At 45.5% G+C, this 21,550-nt stretch overlaps 1 protein-coding gene across 2 annotated transcripts in view; it reads right to left on the bottom strand.

Annotated features, from left to right (window-relative positions):
• Positions 1 to 21,278, bottom strand: part of GCH1 (GTP cyclohydrolase 1) — a 48,890-nt gene extending 27,612 nt beyond the window's left edge. For both annotated transcript variants that reach the window (XR_007774352.1, XM_050952742.1), the window contains exon 1: positions 20,649 to 21,278. Coding sequence is in view for 1 of the 2 variants with exons in the window: in XM_050952742.1 (XP_050808699.1) it covers positions 20,649 to 20,994 (346 nt within the window). In the remaining variant the exon portion in view is untranslated. The remainder of the gene's footprint in view (positions 1 to 20,648) is intronic.
• Positions 21,279 to 21,550: the final 272 nt, after the last annotated feature.

Genomic DNA, 21,550 nt, shown 5'->3' with positions numbered 1-21,550 from the left:
AGCAGGAGGACAAATACTTGGTTCTTCTAGTGCCAAATGAGCACTATTTGAATGCTATGCCTGGAGTGTTTGCTGTTTGCACTGGAGAGTGGTGCCCAGAGCCTTCGTCTACTTCTGCCAACTCCCCAAGTTGTTCCCAGGAAGGGGCCCTGCTACATAGGCCCACTGCTGTTTCTGTGAGTATTCTGAAAAGCCAGATTGTTTGGAGATGTTAAAGGGACGCTAAAGAAGGTCCCCGAGGTAAGAGACAGACAGTGCCGTTCAAACAGGAGAGAAGCAGAGGTCAGTGAAGGAACTCCAGAGGCAATAATTTGTTCTGCTTGTGCCAGGGAGAACTTTGCCATAGACTCCAGCAGCAACCTCCGGTTTCTCAATAAGAAGAGGGCTAAGCTAACAATTAAATGAGACATATGGCCAGTTTAATGGCAATAACTCATCCAATTGCTAAGTACCCATACCATGTGCAGGCCTCCATGCAGTTAACACTAAGCATTTAGTAGGGCCCCATGTAACTTCTAGGCCATACCACAGAAAGAGTAAGTCTAATAGAAGAACAAAAAAGTGTCCAGTGACTGCTGTACTTCATTAAAAGCTTTGCTTTTGTCTTCAAGTGACTCAGTGGTTAATGTACAAATTCAACAATTGTGCCTGCTGCATTTGCTTTTATGCCTTCCTCGGACACACATATCCCCAACAGCTGCCATCTGTTGCCAACAACATATCGCCATCACAGATTGTTTTAATTTCCTGCATGCTATCAGAGGTACACAGGTAACCCTGGAAACCAGCATTTGCGACATTCTGCTGTTTCTCTGTGTTCATTACCAAGAATGGCTAGTGACCTGGAAAGCAGCGAGCCAGAACTTTAGAGTCACATATCCATGGGCAGGGTATAAGCGAAGTGGGGGGCAGGGGACTAGAACAAGGCACGCAGTATTTTTACAGTGGCACTTCTGCTTCTCTACAATCTTTCTGAGCCATGTCCCCTTCCCCTATAGTCACTCCAGCAGTGGAGAGGGAGGAGGGATGGTAGGGAGTGTGGGGGGGCACTCTTCCAAAGGACATGGGTTTCCCCATTAGAGGTGACAGCAGCAGGAGCAGGTGATGGAGAGCCAGCAAAGCTGGAGGGGAAAGTGCTCAGATCCCAGCAGCAGGAGTGGTTGGCGTGACACTGCTCAGGTGTGCAATCCTGTGCTGAGAGAAAAAAGTGTGTGAACAGCATTTGCCAGGGAACATAATTTAGGACACTGCTCTGTGAAGTACCAGCAGGCCCACTCTGTGTGTCAGCTGGAGAAGTTTGCTATCTGGCACATTCCCGAGACCAGCCTACTCAACAAACACCCACTGACCCTAATCCCAGCAGTGCTCTCTCTAGAAGGAAACAGAACTGGTGTGGTCCCACTGCAGATACCACAACATGAATACCTGGCTAGTCTAGGGGAACAGAGTGATAGGACAGAAGATAGGCTACAGTGTGCACCAGGCATGAGGGAATCTGTTCACACCTATGGAGATGGGGAGAGGGAAGGAGGAGGAGTGTGGAAGAGGAGGGGCCATCCACCCATTTACTTTTCCCATTTCTCTTTGCATCAAGTTCATATTCTTGTCCACACCTTCAAGGTGCTACACAGCTCCACTCCAGCCCTTGGCAGGACCTTCTCCCTCTAAATGCTTCAATGAGTCCTATGCTCCAGCCAACTAGGGGACTGAGCAGCATGGCTCTCCTATTCATGTCAACGGCCCTCAAATGTCTCCATCCCCAGCATTGTCTTTGCCTACCAAAGCCTTCATGCTTTCCTCACTTTGTTTCTTCCCAGTAGCCTTGCACAGCGCCTCCACCCAGTGCGGCCTCCTGCTGAGCCAAAGCAGAACACAGAATGAATCCACCCCCCACCTGTCTGTTTATTGCACTTGTCTAATTTACACTAAGCACCTCATGGGAAAGCCGGTGTGTTTAAAGTGCCATGCACTCTTACTCCTGCCCTTGCTCGGGGCGTACCAAGCATTGGAGGGCTAGCGTGAAAGGTGCTGGAGTACTGCATGCTCCAAGTGGACAATATCTAGCGTCAAAGCAGGTTAACAGGTAGCAAGGAGGGAAGGGGGAGGATACGATGTAATGGCAACAAGGTCTCTAGAGCATCATGTGTCCGGAGGTTCTATGAAGGACACAACTTTCAGCAAACAGCACAAGGTACAGAGCCCATCACGGCACGGCATGTGGTATATAAAACCTAGACATGATAGGAGATGTGTGTCACTAGAGGAATGCTGCCTTCAGTAGAACTCACGCTTCCCTTCTGAGACTGTTGCTAAGGGCTTGTCTACATCACAAAGTTGCAGCGCTGGTGAGGGGGTTACAGCGCTGCAACTTAGGAGGTGTACACATCTGCAGGGCATCACCAGCGCTGCAACCCCCTGTTTGCAGCGCTGGCCGTACTCCCGTTTTGTCTCGGGTGTAGAGGATCCGGCGCTGGTAATCAAGTGTAGACACTTACCAGCGCTTTTCTTGACCTCCGTGGAATAACCAGGTATCCCAGCATACCTGAGGATACCTCTCTGGTAATCAAGCAGGTCTCCTTCCCCGCGGTTTGCTCCGGTGTTCTCCGAATCCCCCCCCAAGCGGGTCTCCTTCCCCGCGGTTTGCTCTCGCGTTCCCCGAACCCCCCTGCAAGCAGGTCTCCTTCCCCGCGGTTTGCTCTCGTGTTCCCCGAACCCCCGTGCAAGCAGGTCTCCTTCCCCGCGGTTTGCTCTCGCGTTCCCCGAACCCCCGTGCAAGCAGGTCTCCTTCCCCGTGGTTTGCAGGGGGGTTCGGGGAACGTGAGAGCAAACCACGGGGAAGGAGACCTGCTTGCAGGGAGGGGGTTCGGGGAACGCGAGAGCAAACCGCGGGGAAGGAGATCTGCTTGCAGGGGGGTTCGGGGAACACTGGAGCAAACCGGGGAAGGAGACCTGCTTCCCCGCGGTTTGCTCTCGCGTTCCCCGAACCCCCCTTGAAGCCGCCCAACAGCGCTGCAGTGTGGCCACATCTAACACCACTTGCAGCGCTGGTTGCTGTAAGTGTGGCCACTCTGCAGCGCTGGCCCTATACAGCTGTACTAATACAGCTGTAACAACCAGCGCTGCAAAATTGTAGATGTAGACACCCCCTAAGAGTAACAGAGAGAGCTCAGCAAAAGGATCCCAGAGCAGGTCTGTGATTGCACTAAGCATTAGACACCCCGCCCGATGGCTATTAGCGAAGAACCTGGCAGCTGCTGTTCACAATAGGTGGGCAGTGATGTTAGAGGCAGGTTTACAAACAAACAAAGCTGTTGCACAGTCAAGCAAAGGGGCTTAGAATGGTTGAGAATTCGGTAAGTTCTTAGGCTGAATGCATCTGGTGTCAGGCCCTACGCACAGCCCGAATACGATAGGCTAGATTAAAAAAAAAAAAAAGTCTGCACTGTTGGAAGAAATTGACATTTACAGAATGGATCTTTACAAGTTTCCATCAAAGCAGCTCAATGCATTTACCAGGGAGATTGTAAGGCTAAGTTACACTGTAAAGGAGACAAGTGTTATCCTGATTTTACAGATGGAAAAAAGAGAGAAGGTTAAGCAACCTGCCCATGGTCACATAGAGACGTTGGTGCAGAGACAGGAATGGAACACAGGTCTCTTGAACCCAGTCCAGTGTCTTGGCCATGAGACCATCCTTCCTCCGTCCCTCAAAAGCTTTCAGGGACTAAAGGCTAGTGCCATTCAGCCTGTATGTATGCAGTGCAACAACGGGTACATCTACATTACTAGTAAATATTGTGGCTGGCCTGTGCCAGCTGACTCAGGCGCTTGGGGCTCGGGCTAAGGGGCTGGTTAACTGCAGTGTAGAAGTTCAGCTCTAGCTGCAGCCTAGGCTCTCGGACCCTGCACAGCAGGAGGGTCGCAGAGCTAGCACAAGCTTGAATGTCTACACGGCACTTACACAGCGCCACCCCCCCCCCTTAGCCTGAGACCTGCGAGCCAGCCAGAGTCAGTTGGCACAGGCCAGCTGCGAGTTTAACTGCAGTGTAGACAGACCCTAAGAGTTTACACTCCAAAGCAGACAATATCCAAACAAAAGCAGAGTTGGGGCTGCTCCACAAGACTTTGCCCCTTCGCTTTTCGCTCATGTGGATCTTGCCTTATTGCTGATTTTGCACATAAAAAAACTGTTGACTATTAATAGCAAGAGAGAAGCCCAGAACAACCTTATCCAGAGCAATTTCTACTACTTTGATCACTGCAGGTCACCCCTCTTCAGCCCACGTGAATGCCAAAAGGGATTTATCAATTTAGCCTTTCCCGCAACCTCACCAGCATTGCCAGAGCAAGTGACACAACAAGCAGAACAGATGGAGTGAATAAGATGTGGGGTAGTGCATATCCAAAAGGCAGGATTAGCTAACTGAAAGAGAGACTCGCTCCAAGGCAGCCCTACCCTGCTGAGATGAGTCCTTCCGACTCAGACTTTGAAAATAACCTCTTCTTCAATGAGCCATGTAAAGTCTGGTTTTCCTCTGAAGGTTGACTTCTACTGAGAACAATCCAGATTTGTAAAAACTGACTTCTGGAAAGAAGCAGTGTCATGCGCCTCACTCCGGCATCAAGCTGCAATGACTCTCAGGTGAATTGCTGGTGCTCAAGGATGACTGAACTGGGCTACATAAAAGTGACTTGACCCCACTGCCAAAACCAGCCAAGCCTTTTGAGTAGTTACTTGATTTACAGTAAAACCAACTGGTATCAGGGCCCCAGTGCGGCAGACACTGTACAGACAGTCCCTGTCTCAATGTACTTACAATCTAAAGAGACAGGACAGAAGCATATGTAACCCCACACATCTTCTGGGTGTGGTGCGCTGTCCCCTCTAGTGGCACCGAGACCACCTAGAGATTAATGAGTTTGCTCTACAGCCTTCGCTAAGGGCCATGTGGCTTTTAGCTCATGCATTTAGCCCCAGAGTTTGATCCCAGGGGATAGTTTGGTTACACACAGAAAAGGTGGTTGGAGTCTCCTGTGCCAGTTGATGTATGAGAATCAGTGTGTTTGTAAGCCGATGAGGGATCGACACATTTGTCTGCACGCTGGGCAGACGTTGCACCATGTTTTTGCCACAGCTTCCTTTTTTCACTCCCACTTCTCTTTGACTTCTTCTGTTCTACAATTCTCAATGGCTTTAACTGCAGACAAACAGGTCTACAACCATCCTGATCTGTTGGCAACAGCAGCTTCCCATGTGTTTGGGTTGACCTGGCCAGCTTTTAGGGAGTTCCTTATAGTTTTCATTGGCCTCCCAGCATACCTGCTCCCATTTTCAACTGTTCTTAAAATATGGCTTTGGGGAGTCCTGTATCACCCATACGTCGGAGGTGACCAGCCCACCAAAGTTGTGCCTGTACGATTAGGGATTCATTCAACACAAAGTCAGGCAGCACTGGTCCAGGACTTCAATATTTGGTATCCCGACCAACCACTTGATGAGACGCAGGCAGCGCATGTGAAAATTTTCTAATTGCTTCACGTGCCCAGTATGAAGTGTCCATGTTTTGCAGCCATGAAGGAAAGTGCTTAACATGATTTCACACCAAAATTAGTGACTGCTGTGCAATAGCTAGAGTCACACAGGTCAGTGGTGGACCTGGACTGGGAGGTAGAAGTCCGGGGTTCTGTTCCCAGTGCACTATTCACTGTACCATGCTGCCTAGTTAAGCCTGTAGCTTTCATGAACCACTAGACATCCTTGTTTCACCTAAAACTGGAATCCCAAAATCTTAAATAATGTCTGCACTGGAAACGTCGGCGCCAGATTCTGATATTTCCAGACCAAGTGGAAGCATAGATAAATTTCAGGACTTCTCTCTTTTCCAGGCCTTAAGAGATTCACCCATTGTTCGAACTTGTTCTTCTTGCAAGACAATCCTAGCCAGTTTAGTCAGCTGCAGCTTTCTGTGCTACTAGACGAGCTAATGTAGTTTTCTCCTGACTGTTCTAAGGGGGGTGGGGGAAAGGAAAGGGGAGGGGAAGATAGATTAGCTCTTTAATCAAAAAATAAAAAGATGGGGAGAGAGAAATTAGCCCCAATTACTAAACTACATTTATTTTCTGTGTTTATTAATGAACAAAAAGCCACACACATTTAACACAAGTCCATGAGTTGAATTTGAAGCATTCCACATACTAGAGCTCTCAATGGCTGAGAACATGGGGTTAATTCCACACAAGTGCTATGATGGTTGTACAACAGTTTCTCTAGCGCACTGTGTCCAACAGGCACACAGATTAAGGCTCCTTGTCCTCTGCAGCATGCATTTTTTTGTAACTGAAAGGAAAGCTCTTCTCCGCCTCAACTGGAGTTCGCCACTCCTGCAACATCACTTTAGCTACTCACCCCCTACCATTAGTACAACCCCCCTGAATTCTGCATCTTTTCCCGTAGCAGATGGGAGAAGAGAAGTATTCCTCACAGTCTGTGAAGATTTAAAGAGCGCTACTTGTCCCCTGAGTTTTTGCAAGGACTCAGCTGCAAAAAGGATATGTGTGCATGCTACTTCAAAAACAGCATGTCCCACAAGGCTGAGAGGTCCACAAATGAAGGGGAAACTGCATGCTCCTAAGGATAACTCAGAGAAAAGCTAATTGAGTTGAACACACAAGCCCTTTGCAAAACATATTGTATTAACACGGTGGCTACAGTTCAGATCAAACACAGATGCCTTCCGGGAGGGGGGGAGGAGGAGGGGCTGGCTGGCTAAGTAAACGTGAGAAGTAAAGTTAAGTGTCATCTTTTAAGTATCACAGCAATTTCTCCTCTGACCCAGAATTAAGGTACTGCTGTGGCGACTTTGATGTGTAGTAAAACTCACAGCTGGTGTCCATTAAGAAGCAGCTCTGAGCAAAATTGAAATAAAACCTTTATCTACAATATAACAGTGGATGAAAGCAAAATGAGAATCAGATGAAAACAAGGAACAAGAGACCTTTTCAGGATTTTGCGTCAGAAGAAAGAGAGGACCTGTTGCTATAGAAACTATTTGCATGGCTTTCATGTGACACAGGAAAGCAAAAATCACCTCTGGCAACCAAGGGGCAGACTCTGCATCTCCTGACAGATGGCTGGATAGGTCAAGAGAATGAAAGATGATAGCACTATTATACAGAATAGCATCTTGATGCATCCTGTCAGTTTTACAAACACTTGTGACACATTTGCTTCCTTTGACAATGCATCACAATAGTGGAAACATGAAAAGTTCATAGGCTGCTTACGCTCCGATTTAAGCCACTTTAAAAGCCACTGATATTCAAGTTTCAAAGAGGTCCTTTCATTTTAACAAGCGTTTTTAGTGTGGGGCGGCGAATTATTTGCTAAGCCATGGAGCTTTCAGGATATTAGAAGAATTGCATTTTGAATGGGGAGATTACCAACAAACATTAAGCAACAGTTAGCCTCTGGCTGCAGCACATTCAACTTGCTGCTCTGCAACAGAGGTATAATTTTTACTCTGTGCAAAACTGTGTAGTTTCCTTTCACGGGAGGGGGCAATAGCTCTGTGGTTTGAGCATTGGCCTGCTAAACCCAGAGTTGTGTGTTCAATCTTCGAAGGAGCCATTTAGGGATCTGGGGAAAAATCTGTCCAGGGATTGGTCCTGCTTTGAGCAGGGGGTTGGATTAGATAACCTCCTAAGGTCCCTTCCAATCCTAATATTCTATGAAAGTGAGTAACATTTATTCAAAAGTTAAGCTAAAAGATAAGTAGGTTTGTTCTAAGACAGACTAAGAAGGCAAGAACCCCACACAGAAAAGTCCAGTAGTCTGTAACAGGTTTCCTCAGATTCAGACAAGCATCTCTAAATGAAGTTAGTTTAATATGTTCCAGGGCAAGTAGGATAGGATAGGACAATCAATTTCTCCTTTGCGTGACTGATTCAAAGCCAGCTGAGGCTTCGTGTCTCACTAATCTATTAGAGTTCTTTGAAGGGGTCAACAAACATGTGGACAAGGGGGATCCACTGGACATAGTGTACTTAGATTTCCAGAAAGCCTTTGACAAGGTCCCTCACCAAAGGCTCTTACGTAAATTAAGCTGTCATGGGATAAAAGGGAGGGTCCTTTCATGGACTGAGAACTGGCTAAAAGACAGAACAAAGGGTAGGAATTAATGGTAAATTCTCAGAATGGAGAGGGGTAACTAGTGGTGTTCCCCAAGGGTCAGTCCTAGGACCAATCCTATTCAATTTATTCATAAATGATCTGAAGAAAGGGGTAAACAGGGCAAAGTTTGCAGATGATACTAAACTACTCAAGATAATTAAGACCAAAGCAGATTGTGAAGAACTTCAAAAAGATCTCACAAAACTAAATGATTGGGCAACAAAATGGCAAATGAAATTTAATGTGGATAAATGTAAAGTAATGCACATTGGAAAAAATAACCCCAACTATACATAGAATATGATGGGGGCTAATTTAGCTACAACAAGTCAGGAAAAAGATCTTGGCGTCATCGTGGATAGTTCTCTGAAGATGTCCACGCAGTGTGCAGAGGCGGTCAAAAAAGCAAACAAGATGTTAGGAATCATTAAAAAGGGAATAGAGAATAAGACTGAGAATATATTATTGCCCTTATATAAATCCATAGTACACCCACATCTCAAATACTGCGTACAGATGTGGTTTCCTCATCTCAAAAAAGATATTCTAGCACTAGAAAAGGTTCAGAAAAGGGCAACTAAAATGATTAGGGGTTTGGAGAGGGTCCCATATGAGGAAAGATTAGAGAGGCTAGGCCTCTCCAGCTTGGAAAAGAGGAGACTAAGTGGGGATATGATAGAGGTATATAAAATCATGAGTGATGTGGAGAAAGTGGATCAGGAAAAGTTATTTACCCATTCCCATAATACAAGAACTAGGGGTCACCAAATGAAATTAAATAGGTAGTAGGTTTAAAACAAATAAAAGGAAGTTCTTCTTCACACAGCGCACAGTCAACTTGTGGAACTCCTTACCTGAGGAGGTTGTGAAGGCTGGGACTATAACAATGTTTAAAAGGGAACTGGATAAATTCACGGTGATGAAGTCCATAAATGGCTATTAGCCAGGAAGGGTAAAAATGGTGTCCCTAGCCTCTGTTCATCAGAGGATGGAGATGGATGGCAGGAGAGAGATCACTTGATCATTGCCTGTTAGCTTCACTCCCTCTGGGGCACCGGGCATTGACCACTGTCGGTAAACAGATACTGGACTAGATGGACCTTTGGTCTGACCCAGTATGGCCATTCTTATGTTCACCTTCAGTCATAGGAAATGGACTGAGAATGGTGTCCACATCCAACTGACACTGTTTAAGCAATCTTAGAGGCCAAGGAGCACATGTGAACTACATTCATCCAAAGAGGCGTGGTCTGAACAGGTCAAGATTAAGGCACCTTGGCAGAATGGTGGGGAGTAAGATTTGATTGTGTTCAGTGATGTGGAATGAGAGACTTTAAAACAAACCCGGAAGAATACACACAAGATACAGCCACATGCTACAGCTGTACTGGGCCCGGGGTGGAAACACCAAACAATAGCGATTTGAAACTAATCTAATTTCAGGATGCTTCTCAAACCCTGAATTGCTATTGGAAAGCAAAAAATAAATCCAAGGTTGAAATCTTCATTCTCTCCTGGTGTTAGGAAGTGATTGCAGTTACCCATCAAGAATATTTTCCTTAAGGCATGAAAATTATGGTGGCCTTTAATATATATATATTATATATAAAAAAGAGTAAGATACAAGATGTCAGGATTCTGACAGTAACAATTCTCAGCCATGTACGGAGACTTTATTGTGTTGTGGCATTTTAATGGCTTACGTTTTCAGAAGCAAGGGATTCCGGAGGATGCAGAGTTTTCAAGAAACCTTTATTAAAGAAAGAGGTTCCAAATTAAAGGGAGCATGGGCTGAAAACACTGCTGCTTAAATAGACAACAGAACTAAAAAGGAAACAATACAAGGATTAAATAGGCATCAAATCCACATTGTCCCCCTCACATATGTTCCTGCTGAGTTGAAACTAAAGGAAGAAATCTTACCTACAGGGTTCTTATAAAAGTTTGTCTGTCATCACCATTTCTCATAAAGACTAGAATTGTGTGCTCAACCCCAGATGGAATTAATTGTTTCAGAAAGAAGGGCTAATCCCTCAGTTAGCAAAAGCAAAGCTTGAAGAATAATTTAATACCTATTTGATATATTAAAAAGGCAAAAAAGAAGGAAAGTCAAAATCAGTTAAACAACATTATTGCGTGTCATTGGAACAGATTCATTTAGTTTCCTATCAATATATTCTGCATAGAGCATGAGATTGGAGTCTATTCATATAAATATCACAGTTATTACAGATTCTCAGATGTAACTAAGATTTCAAAATTCTTAAATTGGTCTTTTACTGATACATTAAGTAATATGAGGGAAAGCAGGATTATGCAGAGTCTTATTAAAATGCATCAAGATTTCAATAAAGGTTTTCATAATGTTACCATAATACCATGGGAACCATTAAAAATTGAACTAGAGATGCAAAGTAGAGGAGTTTGAAACAATGGACTAGAAAGGCAGCATAAGAGCAAACAAGTCCTTAACGAGGAGGATTCTCAATCAGATAAAGAGGTTAAAAAATTAAGTTAATATCTAAAAGCAAAAGAAGTTTTGCCAAACAAGTATAATGTGAGGGCATTAATAGTGAGAAAAAGTGGTTAAAAAGCCTGGAGACTTAGTGCAATAGTCCAGGGCGGAGGAAAGTTGATCCTATTATGTAACCATGCTCAACAAAGAAAGCATCCCCACAAGAGAAGTTAATTGATATTAGCGGCTTTCATAACAAACCATATGCACCCCTGGAAATTTACTAGTTCTGAAAACAACAATGTAGGTCTATGTGAAAACCAGCCTTTGAAAAAACTTACGTTATTTGATCCATCTAGCCCAGTACATTACAAATGATGTTTCATTCCAAACAGATTGTTTGTGGACTAAGATCTAGCAATACACCTTTTGTCTCCAATAACAGAAACAGAATGGAGTAATCGACCATCTTTTAGAAAAGAGTGGTTTGGTTGATCGAACAGTCTGTTTGTTTAAGCTTCATACTCTCTATTTTTACATTGTGATGTTTAGCAAGGACAGTCCTCAGCAACCCAACCGAGCTTTTGGAACTTACAAGTTTCCCCTCACCACTGTCACCAGTTAAAAAACTAAATCCACAGACAAAAGATGAGGAAAATAGCAGTAAGGTGGTATTTATTCAGCATTCTCCATCCGAAAGCCCAAGAAATCCAAGCCGTACACAATTTGATAGAAGTTAGTCTATTGGTACTGGACATAACATAATACCAGATGTTACTGGTTTTGCCTTAAAATGAGAGCTCTATAGCACTGCTTTTACAGTAGTTGCAGCCCTTAATGAACATGTTGTTTTGTTTAAAGTGCTTCAATATTCAAATGTAAACAAGCTATTTTCCTTCTACAAATTCCTGGGATTACTGGGCAAGAACCAACTACCGGCAATTACAGCTCATCTTTTCGAGTCAGCTTTGTTGAAGTTCACCATTTCAGAATGCTCACCTTTCTATTTAAATTACCAAAAGTTATTTCAGAAAGCCTGAAGACTTACAGTTCTAGTTAGAATTTAGTGTTAGCCTGCCACCTGATATGTCCACTTATTCTTGTTCATTTATTGTGGGCTTTTTCTTAAGTTTGCACTGTTATATATTTGGTAAGGTTTGATAGTTTAACAGCCTTACAGACACCAGCCTCCAAAAAAGTTTAAGTAATAAAAGGAGTCCCCCTCTTCTCCCACAACACAAAAGGGAACTTTGGACAGGTAGTCTGAAGCAGATATACAAACACTGAATTAAAGACAACCAGCCACTGACAGACTACCCAGCTTTAATTTTATTTATGGAAAATCTAAATTAAGTTTATTCCAAGAACCATTTAGTAGAGAAACAGACCCTCCCTCTGATTATGTCTTGTGAGAAATGTTATTTAATGAATCAAATTTAAGACAGGATTTTAATCCAGTTTTTAATCTAACCTTGACTGCCTCAGGAAGTTTGTTTAAAAAGAATGTTTTTCTACAGATGGCCATTTCACTTCAGGTTGGAGTGCTGATATTTTTATATATTTGCTTTTCATTGATTTCATATCATTGGGGATAAGTCAGAGAAGATACAAGCTCATTTCTATAATTCTAGAACAAGCTACTACAGATCAGCTGATTAGAATCATTTACTCCAAAGCAAGGGCCAATGCATAAACTAGAATCAAAATTAGATGCGTGTTATAATTGTTCTTCTTGTTGTGCTAACTAAAGCACAATAATATATAACTGCAGAACATAAGTACCAAACACAAGCATAGGTGAAGTAGGCCAGGACACAGCACTACAGTCATCATTACCAGAGTGGCCATGAAAGTATACAGTGCTAGTCTCAAAAGGTAACATACAATGAGGCAAAAAAGTTGACCTCTACCCTATTTTTCTCTTTTATGGTTTACAGAGGCTTGAATTTGGCAAACTGTGTTTACACTTTTTTCTCCTACCTACATTGTCAGAAATCCAGGTCTTGTCTCCCTATGTTTAATGTATCACTGGTATCAAGGAAGTGAAACTTGATTACTCAAGGGGAGGTAATTGTGACGCTGACAAACCAGGTGCCAGCTCTTGCCAAAGCTGTAGGCATCAGCTGAAACCAGACCAGCTCACCTGTATGTTAGCATTGTCCACGGTAGGTATTAGATTTAGAAGAATGTGTTTAGCATTTAGACTGTATGCAATGCTTGTAAATTGTTGCATGCATACATTTTAGTTATAGCTGGGATCCATATCAACTGTAGTAAGTAGAGGCCCTAAGATATAAACCTTGGTATCAGAGGCCCGGTATGAGGCCTGAACTAAAGTAATGGTCAAGACTTTGTTAACATAAAGCAGAGTGAAGCTGTGAGCCAGAGGCAGGCCCTGCTCACAGAAGCTGGCAAGGAAAGGGCTGATGCGGCAAGAAGATACCGTACCTAAAAGGTACTGAACGCTAGAAATCAGGACATTCACATACTTGCACATTCCACACAGATAACAAGGAACAGGCTGACCCATCCCAATGACAGGGGCAAAAGGGTAATATGATGGATAGAGTTGTTGTGTTCGAACCAACATGTACAAGGTGAGAGGCGGCACCTTACTGCGTAGAGGGGTTGTACCTTGCTACGTAGAGGGGTTGCACCTCAATACGTCAGGAGCGATGAGTAACTTGTTTGTACCTGTGTGTAAGAATGCATCCCTGGGGCGGTGTCTTTGTCCGGCTGAGGGGGCAGTGGAAAGTCCCACCACTGACTGAGCCGAGTCCACTGACCGTGGGCACATATTTGTAGTATGCCCTGAGCTAGAGTAAAAATCTACAGGGAACTATCATTGTGTCCAATACGGCAATAAACCTGGCCGACGTGCCTTCATACCTTACTAGGCCCTGTGGTCACTGGAGGTTCTCTTTGGGTCTGCTGTGTCAGCTATCTGCAGAGCTGGGACAGCACACAGAGGGAACACACGCACGCAGCCGAGTGATATCAACATTGAACAGAGCAGAGCACCACACCGGTAGCATCTGACATCATCATCTTGTAATGTCTAAGTTTTGCTCCATAACTGTAAAAATTCTTGCTCTGAATCTGTGAACGTAGGGCAGGTCTACACTTAAAATGCTGCACTGATGCAGCTGTGCCACTGTAGCGCTTTAGAGAAGATACGCTCCTGTGCTGACAGGAGAGTATCTCCCGTCAGCATAGTTCATCCACCTCCCAGAAAGGCAGTAGCTATGTTGACAGGAGAAGTTCTCCCATTGACATATCTGTCTACACGGGGTGTGTTCGTGTGTTAAGTTAGTGTAACTATGTTGCTCAGGGATGTGGATTTTTCACACCCCCAAGTAACGTACTGTAGCATAGACCTGGCCCCACTCAGGAGGAATGGTCCACTGCCCATTGAGGGCTATCAAAACTAAATGGGCCATTGTGTAACATCACAGTACAAAGGCTTGGTTAATGGCCCTCTCACATCCATGAAGGTAGTTCCTGCAAGAAAGCCCATCCTATTGACTTGAATGCTGGAAGAAGAGGATAAAAACAGAGACAAGAAAATTTTCCTCTTTCTTTGCTGTTTGGAATCTCTCAGGGCTGGAGCTAGGAAACAGAAGCAGAGATCCCCAGGCTCAGCTTCGGTTAGTCCTAAAAGACATCTAGTGCTGACAGATTGCTACAGCCTCTGTCACTTTTAAAACTATGGACAGTAACTCATGTGTGGATCTATGTTTGCCTGCTTTAACCTGTCAATAACTCATTTCTTTTTCCTAGCTAATAAATCCTTAGTTTACCATAGGTTTGGCTACAAGCTTCATCTTTGGTGCGATATGAGGTACAAATTGACCTGAAATATGTGACTGGGTCTCTTGGGACTGGAAGCACCTTGAATCTTTTATGATCTTTGATGTATGACAGGGGTAGTCAGTAGGCAGACCATAGGCCAAATCTGGACCACCAGATGCTTTTGAATGGACCATGAAATCTATTTACTTATTATCATCATCATTATTGTTGTTATTCTTGTATTATTTTCTCTGGAGTCTGGACCTTGACCAAGAAATTTGGACCAGGGGGAAAGGTGGGGGAAGATTACCATTGGCGTATGGGAACCCGTTATCACTAAGTCCAGCTTGCCTGGGTGGCCAGATAGACTGGAATGCCAAAGGGGGACTGTCTCACAGTCTCACCATGGACTCCTACGGTTGTTCACATCTGTTACTGGGTTGGTGAAATCTAATTCTAGAACACACAGCCAGCTTGGGGTCTCTGCCCTGCTTTTCCACAGTTTGCCCCAAGGGTCACACTCAAGGTCATGAACCACTCCAGACAGCATGACACTTTTATCCACATGATTTTAATTTTTTTCTATAGTTGTTAAAACAAAAAACAAACAAAAAAAATCAAAATAAAGCTAAAAGTTAAAGATTTCCCAATCCACTCTTGAATCACTGAAGTCTTACAACAAAGACAAGAAAATAAAATGTTTCTGCTCTTTCAAGAGGGAGAATAAGTTTCCAAGCAGAAAAATACTTAAGGCCTTCCAGGTCTTTCTTACACACCCTAAAGAAACAAAACAAGACAAAACCACAGTACTTTTTTCTCCTTTGTGAGCCAACCTTTGAAAATACTAATGGAGGTAGATGAAACTGTACAATCCAAATACATTAAAACATGAGCTTTGGAAAATGCCAGTCATACACAAAGTTGTGTGATCTTGCATTCACAGCTCTCTTGCTTTCTCCTTGCATTCACAGCTCTCTTGCTTTCTCCTTTCTGATTTCACCAGGTGAGATGAAGGCAGCTGCAGGGCAGGTAATGAGACTCAGAGGCACAGCCAATAGCTAGCCAGAAAACTCTGGATTTTGCCCACCTCTTTCAGTCAACTCAGAATTCAAGAGCAATATATAGCACTCAGGCAATCAAATAGACAAAGTAATGTGACCCCCTCAATTTTCATTTCTAGACAGAGTTAAGCTGAACATTTTATACATTTGCACGTGTTTTATACTGTGTACGTCTCCTGACCTTACAGTCTCTATATGGTCTTCACTAAGTTTGATATCCAAGTTTACTGAACATCAGAATTTTCTCTAGGATCTTTATGGCAAACTAAACACTATTTCTTTAGAAAAAGCTATCACACATCCCATTGTATAATTAGAAATACAGAAACTCAGATCTGTGATTTTAAAACCCTGTCGTCATATTGCATACACTTGGACTATTTGTAGTTCTTTGAATTTTCCTTGGACTTGGCCATCCACAGCCAAAGAAGTGTCACAAGCCGGTATCGGCACTCTGTGTATTACAGCTGGACTAGATGCCCCAACAAGATCAAAGCCCCATCGTGCTAGGAGCTGTACAAGAATAGTAAAAGACAGTCCCTGCCCTGAAGTGTTTAATATAGCACCTATTTATATCTAAAGGAAAAAAAACACACCTTACTATAACTACATTTAAAGATCTACGTTATGGAGGTTAAATCAGTGTCAGCTCCAAAGTCTAAGTCCTCTCAGCACCTTCACATTTTGCTAGGTAACCCCAGGTTTCGCCCCCAGCCACAACTGTTTCCTCTCCAACCTAACCAATGAGGGGTGCAGGGAGAGAAGGACTGTCTGCCTTTAATTGGAGAACCCGAGGTGTTCTTCTTTGGGAGATGGGGAAGGGGAAGAGGAGAGGAGTGACTGGAAAATGATGATGCTTCCCCTTATGATGGGGGCAAGGGAGGAAATGAGCACTATATTCACACTGCAGCCTCATTTAGCCTTTGCGAAAGTTAGTCCAAAAATAAAGCCACAAATGGCCACATCGCTTCTAAAGGCTGGTTTTTGTGCAGAAGCTTCTGCAAGATATTTTGACCCAGTTCTGCCTTTCTGTCCACGAACACATCTTCAGAGCACGGAGGACACTCCTTACGTGAGGGACTGCCAGAAAATTGCCCCAACAGGCTCTTCCATGAAGTTTTTTTCCTGCCATCCTCCAAAGCTCCGTGCCACCCACTCTATGACTGATCCCCAAAGGGGAACAGTTGAGTCACACATGAGAAAGTTTCTGCATCAGAGGCAAGCAACTAATAGTTTACACACCTTGCTGCAATGCAACCTCCCCCAGTCCTCCTATGAGACCACACTGGGGAGTGGAGTGCTGTGGCCTAATGGCTTAGTGCAGTGGGGGGATGGGGACAGCCCACTCAGAGTCCTAACAGAATCCACCGGGCAGCAGGTGGCATAGCGGGGATGAAGTGCTACTGAACGAACTAGAAGTCAGGTCAGTGCCCATGGACGTTGCCCACAGGGGTGGGGTTCAGACACTGGCACAGAAGAGACAGCTGGCTATCATGGGACATCTCAGTTGACTTTACATGGTGGTCTCAGGCTGATGCCCAGTAGCCGGACAAAAGAGAACCATCCACCAGGCAGGGTGAGAAGAGGAAAATTAGGAGTTGACTGGGAGCTCTGAAGTGGACTGTAGACATAGAATATCAGGGTTGTTTGTAAGGGACCATCATCTAGTCCAACCCCCTGCTCAAAGCAGGACCAATCCCCAACTGGCCCCCCTCAAGGAGGGATCTCACAACCCTGGGTTTAGCAGGCCAATGTGCAAACCACTGAGCTATCCCTCCCCCATCTCCAGGTTTCTTTCTGCACCTTGCTGCTTGTAATAACTAGCTCTTTTTGAGCTGCCTTTGAGTTACAGCCAGGTAAGTCCCCATATCTGCACACCTCTCTGAGGGACCCAGCATTCAGCACCAGTATGCAGATAAGGTTCGTTTTGTTGTTTTTTGTTTTTTAAATTATTGATGTGGAACTGCCACCACTTTCCATTCATAAAGATCTCAAGGTTTTTTGCCTAGGTGGCGTTCTTACAGAATAAGAAAGAAAGCAAGACTGTCAGGAAAGTTACACACGTATAGTTACAATCTATATATTTGCTCAGCTAACTCTCTGACCCCTCATCAAGGAGGGGTGGGGGGAACGATACACAAGTCTGTGGGTATAAAGCAGGTTTGAAAAGTGTAGCAGATGTAGTAAGAGGAGGCCCTAAGATATAAACCTTGGTATCAGAGGCCTGAGGCCTGAACTAAAGTAATGGTCAAGACTTTAGTAACATAAAGCAAAGTGAAGCTGTGAGCCAGAGGCAGGCCCTGCTCACAGAAGCCGGCAAGGAAAGGGCTGATGCTGCAAGAAGATACGTACCTAAAAGGTACTGAACACTAGAGATCAGAACATTCACATACTTGCACATTCCACACAGATAACAAGGAACAGGCTGACCCATCCCAATGACAGGGCCAAAAGGGTAATATGATGGATAGAGTTGTTTTGATCGAACCAACATGTACAAGGTGAGAGGCGGCATCTTACTACCTAGAGGGGTTGTACGTGGCTACGTAGAAGGGTTGCACCTCAACAAGTCAAGAGTGATGTGTAACTTGTTTGTACTTGTGTATAAGAATGCATCCCTGGGGCGGTGTCTTTGTCCAGTCGAGGGGGCAGTGGAAAGTCCCGCCACTGACTGAGCTGAGTCCATTGTCAAGAGGCACTTTCTCGTAGTATGCCCTGAATTAGACTAAAATCTACAGGGAACTGCCATTGTGTCCATACGGCAATAAACCTGGCCAACATGCCTTCGTACCTTACTAGATCTGTGGTCATTGGGGGTTCTCGTCGAGTCTGCTGTGTCAGCTATCTGCAGAGCTGGGGCAGCACACAAGAGGGAACACACGCACGCAGCCGAGTGATACCAACATTAAACAAAGCAGAGCACCACACCGGTAGCATCTGACAACAGCAGATACCTATAAGCTGAAGGACTAAATGCACTAGTAAAAGGCAAGGGTGAAATGTTCCACTAGTGAAGTCCAAGGGCAACAACCTAATGAAAAGTGCAGTCCCATATGCCACACCTGGCTGTGGGCAAGGTGCTGTTACTGAACCCTTTGGGGTGCCTCCATTTTCACATAATTATCCGGGTGCAATTACTGTAAGATTCCATGTCCCTCTAGCTACTAGAAGAACATAAGAACGGCTGTACCGGGTCAGACCAAAGGTCCATCTAGCCCAGTATCTGTCTACCAACGGAAGGGAGGAGATGACTTTTGTCCCTTCTCCCCATTAAAGCAGCAATGGGGTTGGTATGAGAGAAGAAGAGTGGTGCAAACTTTCCTCTTTCTCCTCCAGTCTCTTTTTTCAGCTTCTCCTCCCTTGCGAAGAATACTAGTACCTGCTGTGGCTCAGCTTTTCCATTCAGCAACAGCATGCGATTGGCACAGCTCCTGACTGTGTCACTGACAAGGTAAGGGTCTGGATAGCAGCCATGAAACTGACCATCATCTTGTTAGTTTCACAGTGCTGCTGCTTGACAATGCTATGAACAAAAGTAGACAGTGGAGCTGTAGAGTGTAGAAGACAATTGCTTATATTTGGTTCACGTTTGCTTCTATTTGGTCCTTTGCAAAAGTTGACACTTGAATCCTATAGAAATCGCTTATCTACCATGTACTCACTTGAGACTGGTGAGCAGCAGTGAGATTTTTCAAACCCTTGTACTACTGTGTGTGTTAAAGTGGCATTTAGAGTCCCCATTCAGGTGCGGGCCCTATTGATCTACTAGACACTGTACAGGCATTGTAAAAATCTGTCTCTGACCAGAGAGTTTAGATGGGTGTGTGGAGGGGGTCCATATTCTTCTTGCTTAGCCCAGTCAGCACTATTTGAGTTTAAAGTTGACACCTGGAAAATTTAGCTGCAAATAGTTTGCAAGGTTAGGGACTTAAAGGAGAAACATTAGAAAGCATTGTTTCTCACCTACACCCTGGATAAGTCAACGTAAAATAGCACTACACTGACAATATTATGGTGGAGCAATCATGAGACAATAGTTAAATTACATCAGAGATTTCAGTTTATAAACTGTTTAAGAAAAACCAAGATCATGGAGGCTTCTATTAAATTTGCTTACTCTGGCTTGCTTATCACCTCAAAGCCGATGGGCAAGCCTAAAAATCTACACAAGTTTCAGACAGCTGAGCCAACAGGGTTAAAAAAGTGCACAAGCTTTCAAAAAGCAAAAAAAACACACTGCATGATGCAGTGGAAACTGGCAATATCTAAGAGTAAGTAGACAAAACTGTCAGATGCATTCAGCGCATGCTTGCAACCCTGGTAAATATACTCCAGTCAAATCAGGGTAGGCACTGCCTTCACTACCTATCCTGAAGTCTCCAGGCATCATGAGATCCTTATGCCATTTTTTCCCCCTAATTGAGGCATACCTGATAAGAGGAAGTAGACATTTTTAAAAGCATCCTACAGACCAGGAATATGCAGAAAATCAGAGGATCAATGATACATTTTTTTCCCCTGGGAGTTTCCCTACACTCTCTCTAAGCTGGCAGCTGTTTGAGTCAGCAGGAAGTAGAGCTTTTGTTTGAGGGCTACTGCAGTGATGTGTTTCAAGAGTGAATTTTCCCTCAGTGATTGAGCACAGGTCTGCTCCACTACTGCAAGGAGCTGATATTTCACTCAACTTTAAATCAAAAGTAAACCTTGGAGTTGGGTGGCTGGGGCAGGACACATCCTATTTGATTTCATCATGAATGAGACACTGAAGACAACTTTCTTGTATTTCCTCACTTCTGGAGGTGGTCAGAAGTTCTGAATGTGTTACTCCAGTAGCTGGATTGCTTTAGGCGGTGTGCAGTGTTTAAGATAAGGAAAGTTTTCTGGATTTAACACAAGTTTTACTCTTTCTGCCCTAGCCCTAGCCTTCAGGAATAGCCCTGAATTGTCCAATCCCTCTCTAGCCCTCCTGCTGCTGGAGTAGACTCCTGCACCCTCCAATTTAAAGATCTCAGCATGTCTCCTGACAGTGGAGACATCCTGCACTCATAGGGTCCTCATAAATGAGGGATGTTCTGGTTTGGGGGATCTCTGTGGGTGATAGGTGCAGGTATGACAGGGGCACCCCTGCACCCCACACACCTCCGATTCCTGGGATGGGATGGACCCATACCTGAGATGGTTTCCTGGTAGCCCTTGGTGAAGAACTGCATGGCGGTGGCTGCCCTCCAAGGGGTCCTGAGCAGTCCCTGCCGCTCGGGGTCCTCGCCCAGCGAGCGCAGGATGGTGGTGTAGGCGGCGGCCAGGCTGGGCAGGTTCATCTCGTTATCCTCCTCGCTGCGGGTCCTCTCCTCCTTCCAGTTGTCCAGGCACTGCGAGCTGGTGCCCTGCGAGTAGCGGGGCTTCTCCAGGGCCCGGCTCGGAGCCGGCTGCTGCTTCTTCTCCTCCAGCGCGTACCCATTGCAGCTCACCGTCCGCGGCGGCTGCTCCAGCAGCGCCCCCAGCTTCCCCTTCTCCATCTGCCCAAGGACTCGGTCCGTGCGCCCGGGAGGAGAGACTCAGGCTACCCCCGGGGGCAGGGGGCCCGTGCAATGCCTGGGGGGTCCGAGCGCACCGGAGGGGAAGGGGCGCCCCGCAGCCGGGACAGGGGAGGGGAGCGTCTGCGCCCCAGGAGTGCCGGGTCTCCGTGCGCCCGGCCCGGGGAGAGGGCTCGGAGTCCGTGCGCTCAGCGGGGGTCCCCGCGTCCCGGGACTCCGAGCGGGGCCAGAGTCACCCGCGAGCTCCGCGTGCAGAATTCTCCACTCGCACTTCCCGGCACCGTCCCTCTCTTTATAGCGCGTCCGGCTCCGGTCGCGGGGCCCGCGCCGCGCCCATTGGGCGCCCCGGCCCGTGCGTCACGCAGCCCCGCCGCCTATAAGAGGATCACGGCCCGCGGGATAAAGGAGACGGAAGCAGCGGCTGCCCAACAGGTTCCCTGCCCCGCCCCAGGGCGGGTCCAGCTCTGCCTGGGAGCGCTTCATGCCTCAGCCTCCGGTTCCCTAGTACGCCCCAAAGCAGGGTCTTTAGTACTCGGGC

This window comes from Gopherus flavomarginatus, chromosome 5 (assembly GCF_025201925.1).
Source record: "Gopherus flavomarginatus isolate rGopFla2 chromosome 5, rGopFla2.mat.asm, whole genome shotgun sequence".
Classification (NCBI taxonomy): Eukaryota; Metazoa; Chordata; order Testudines; family Testudinidae; genus Gopherus; species Gopherus flavomarginatus.
This window is presented reverse-complemented; position numbering and strand designations above follow the sequence as displayed.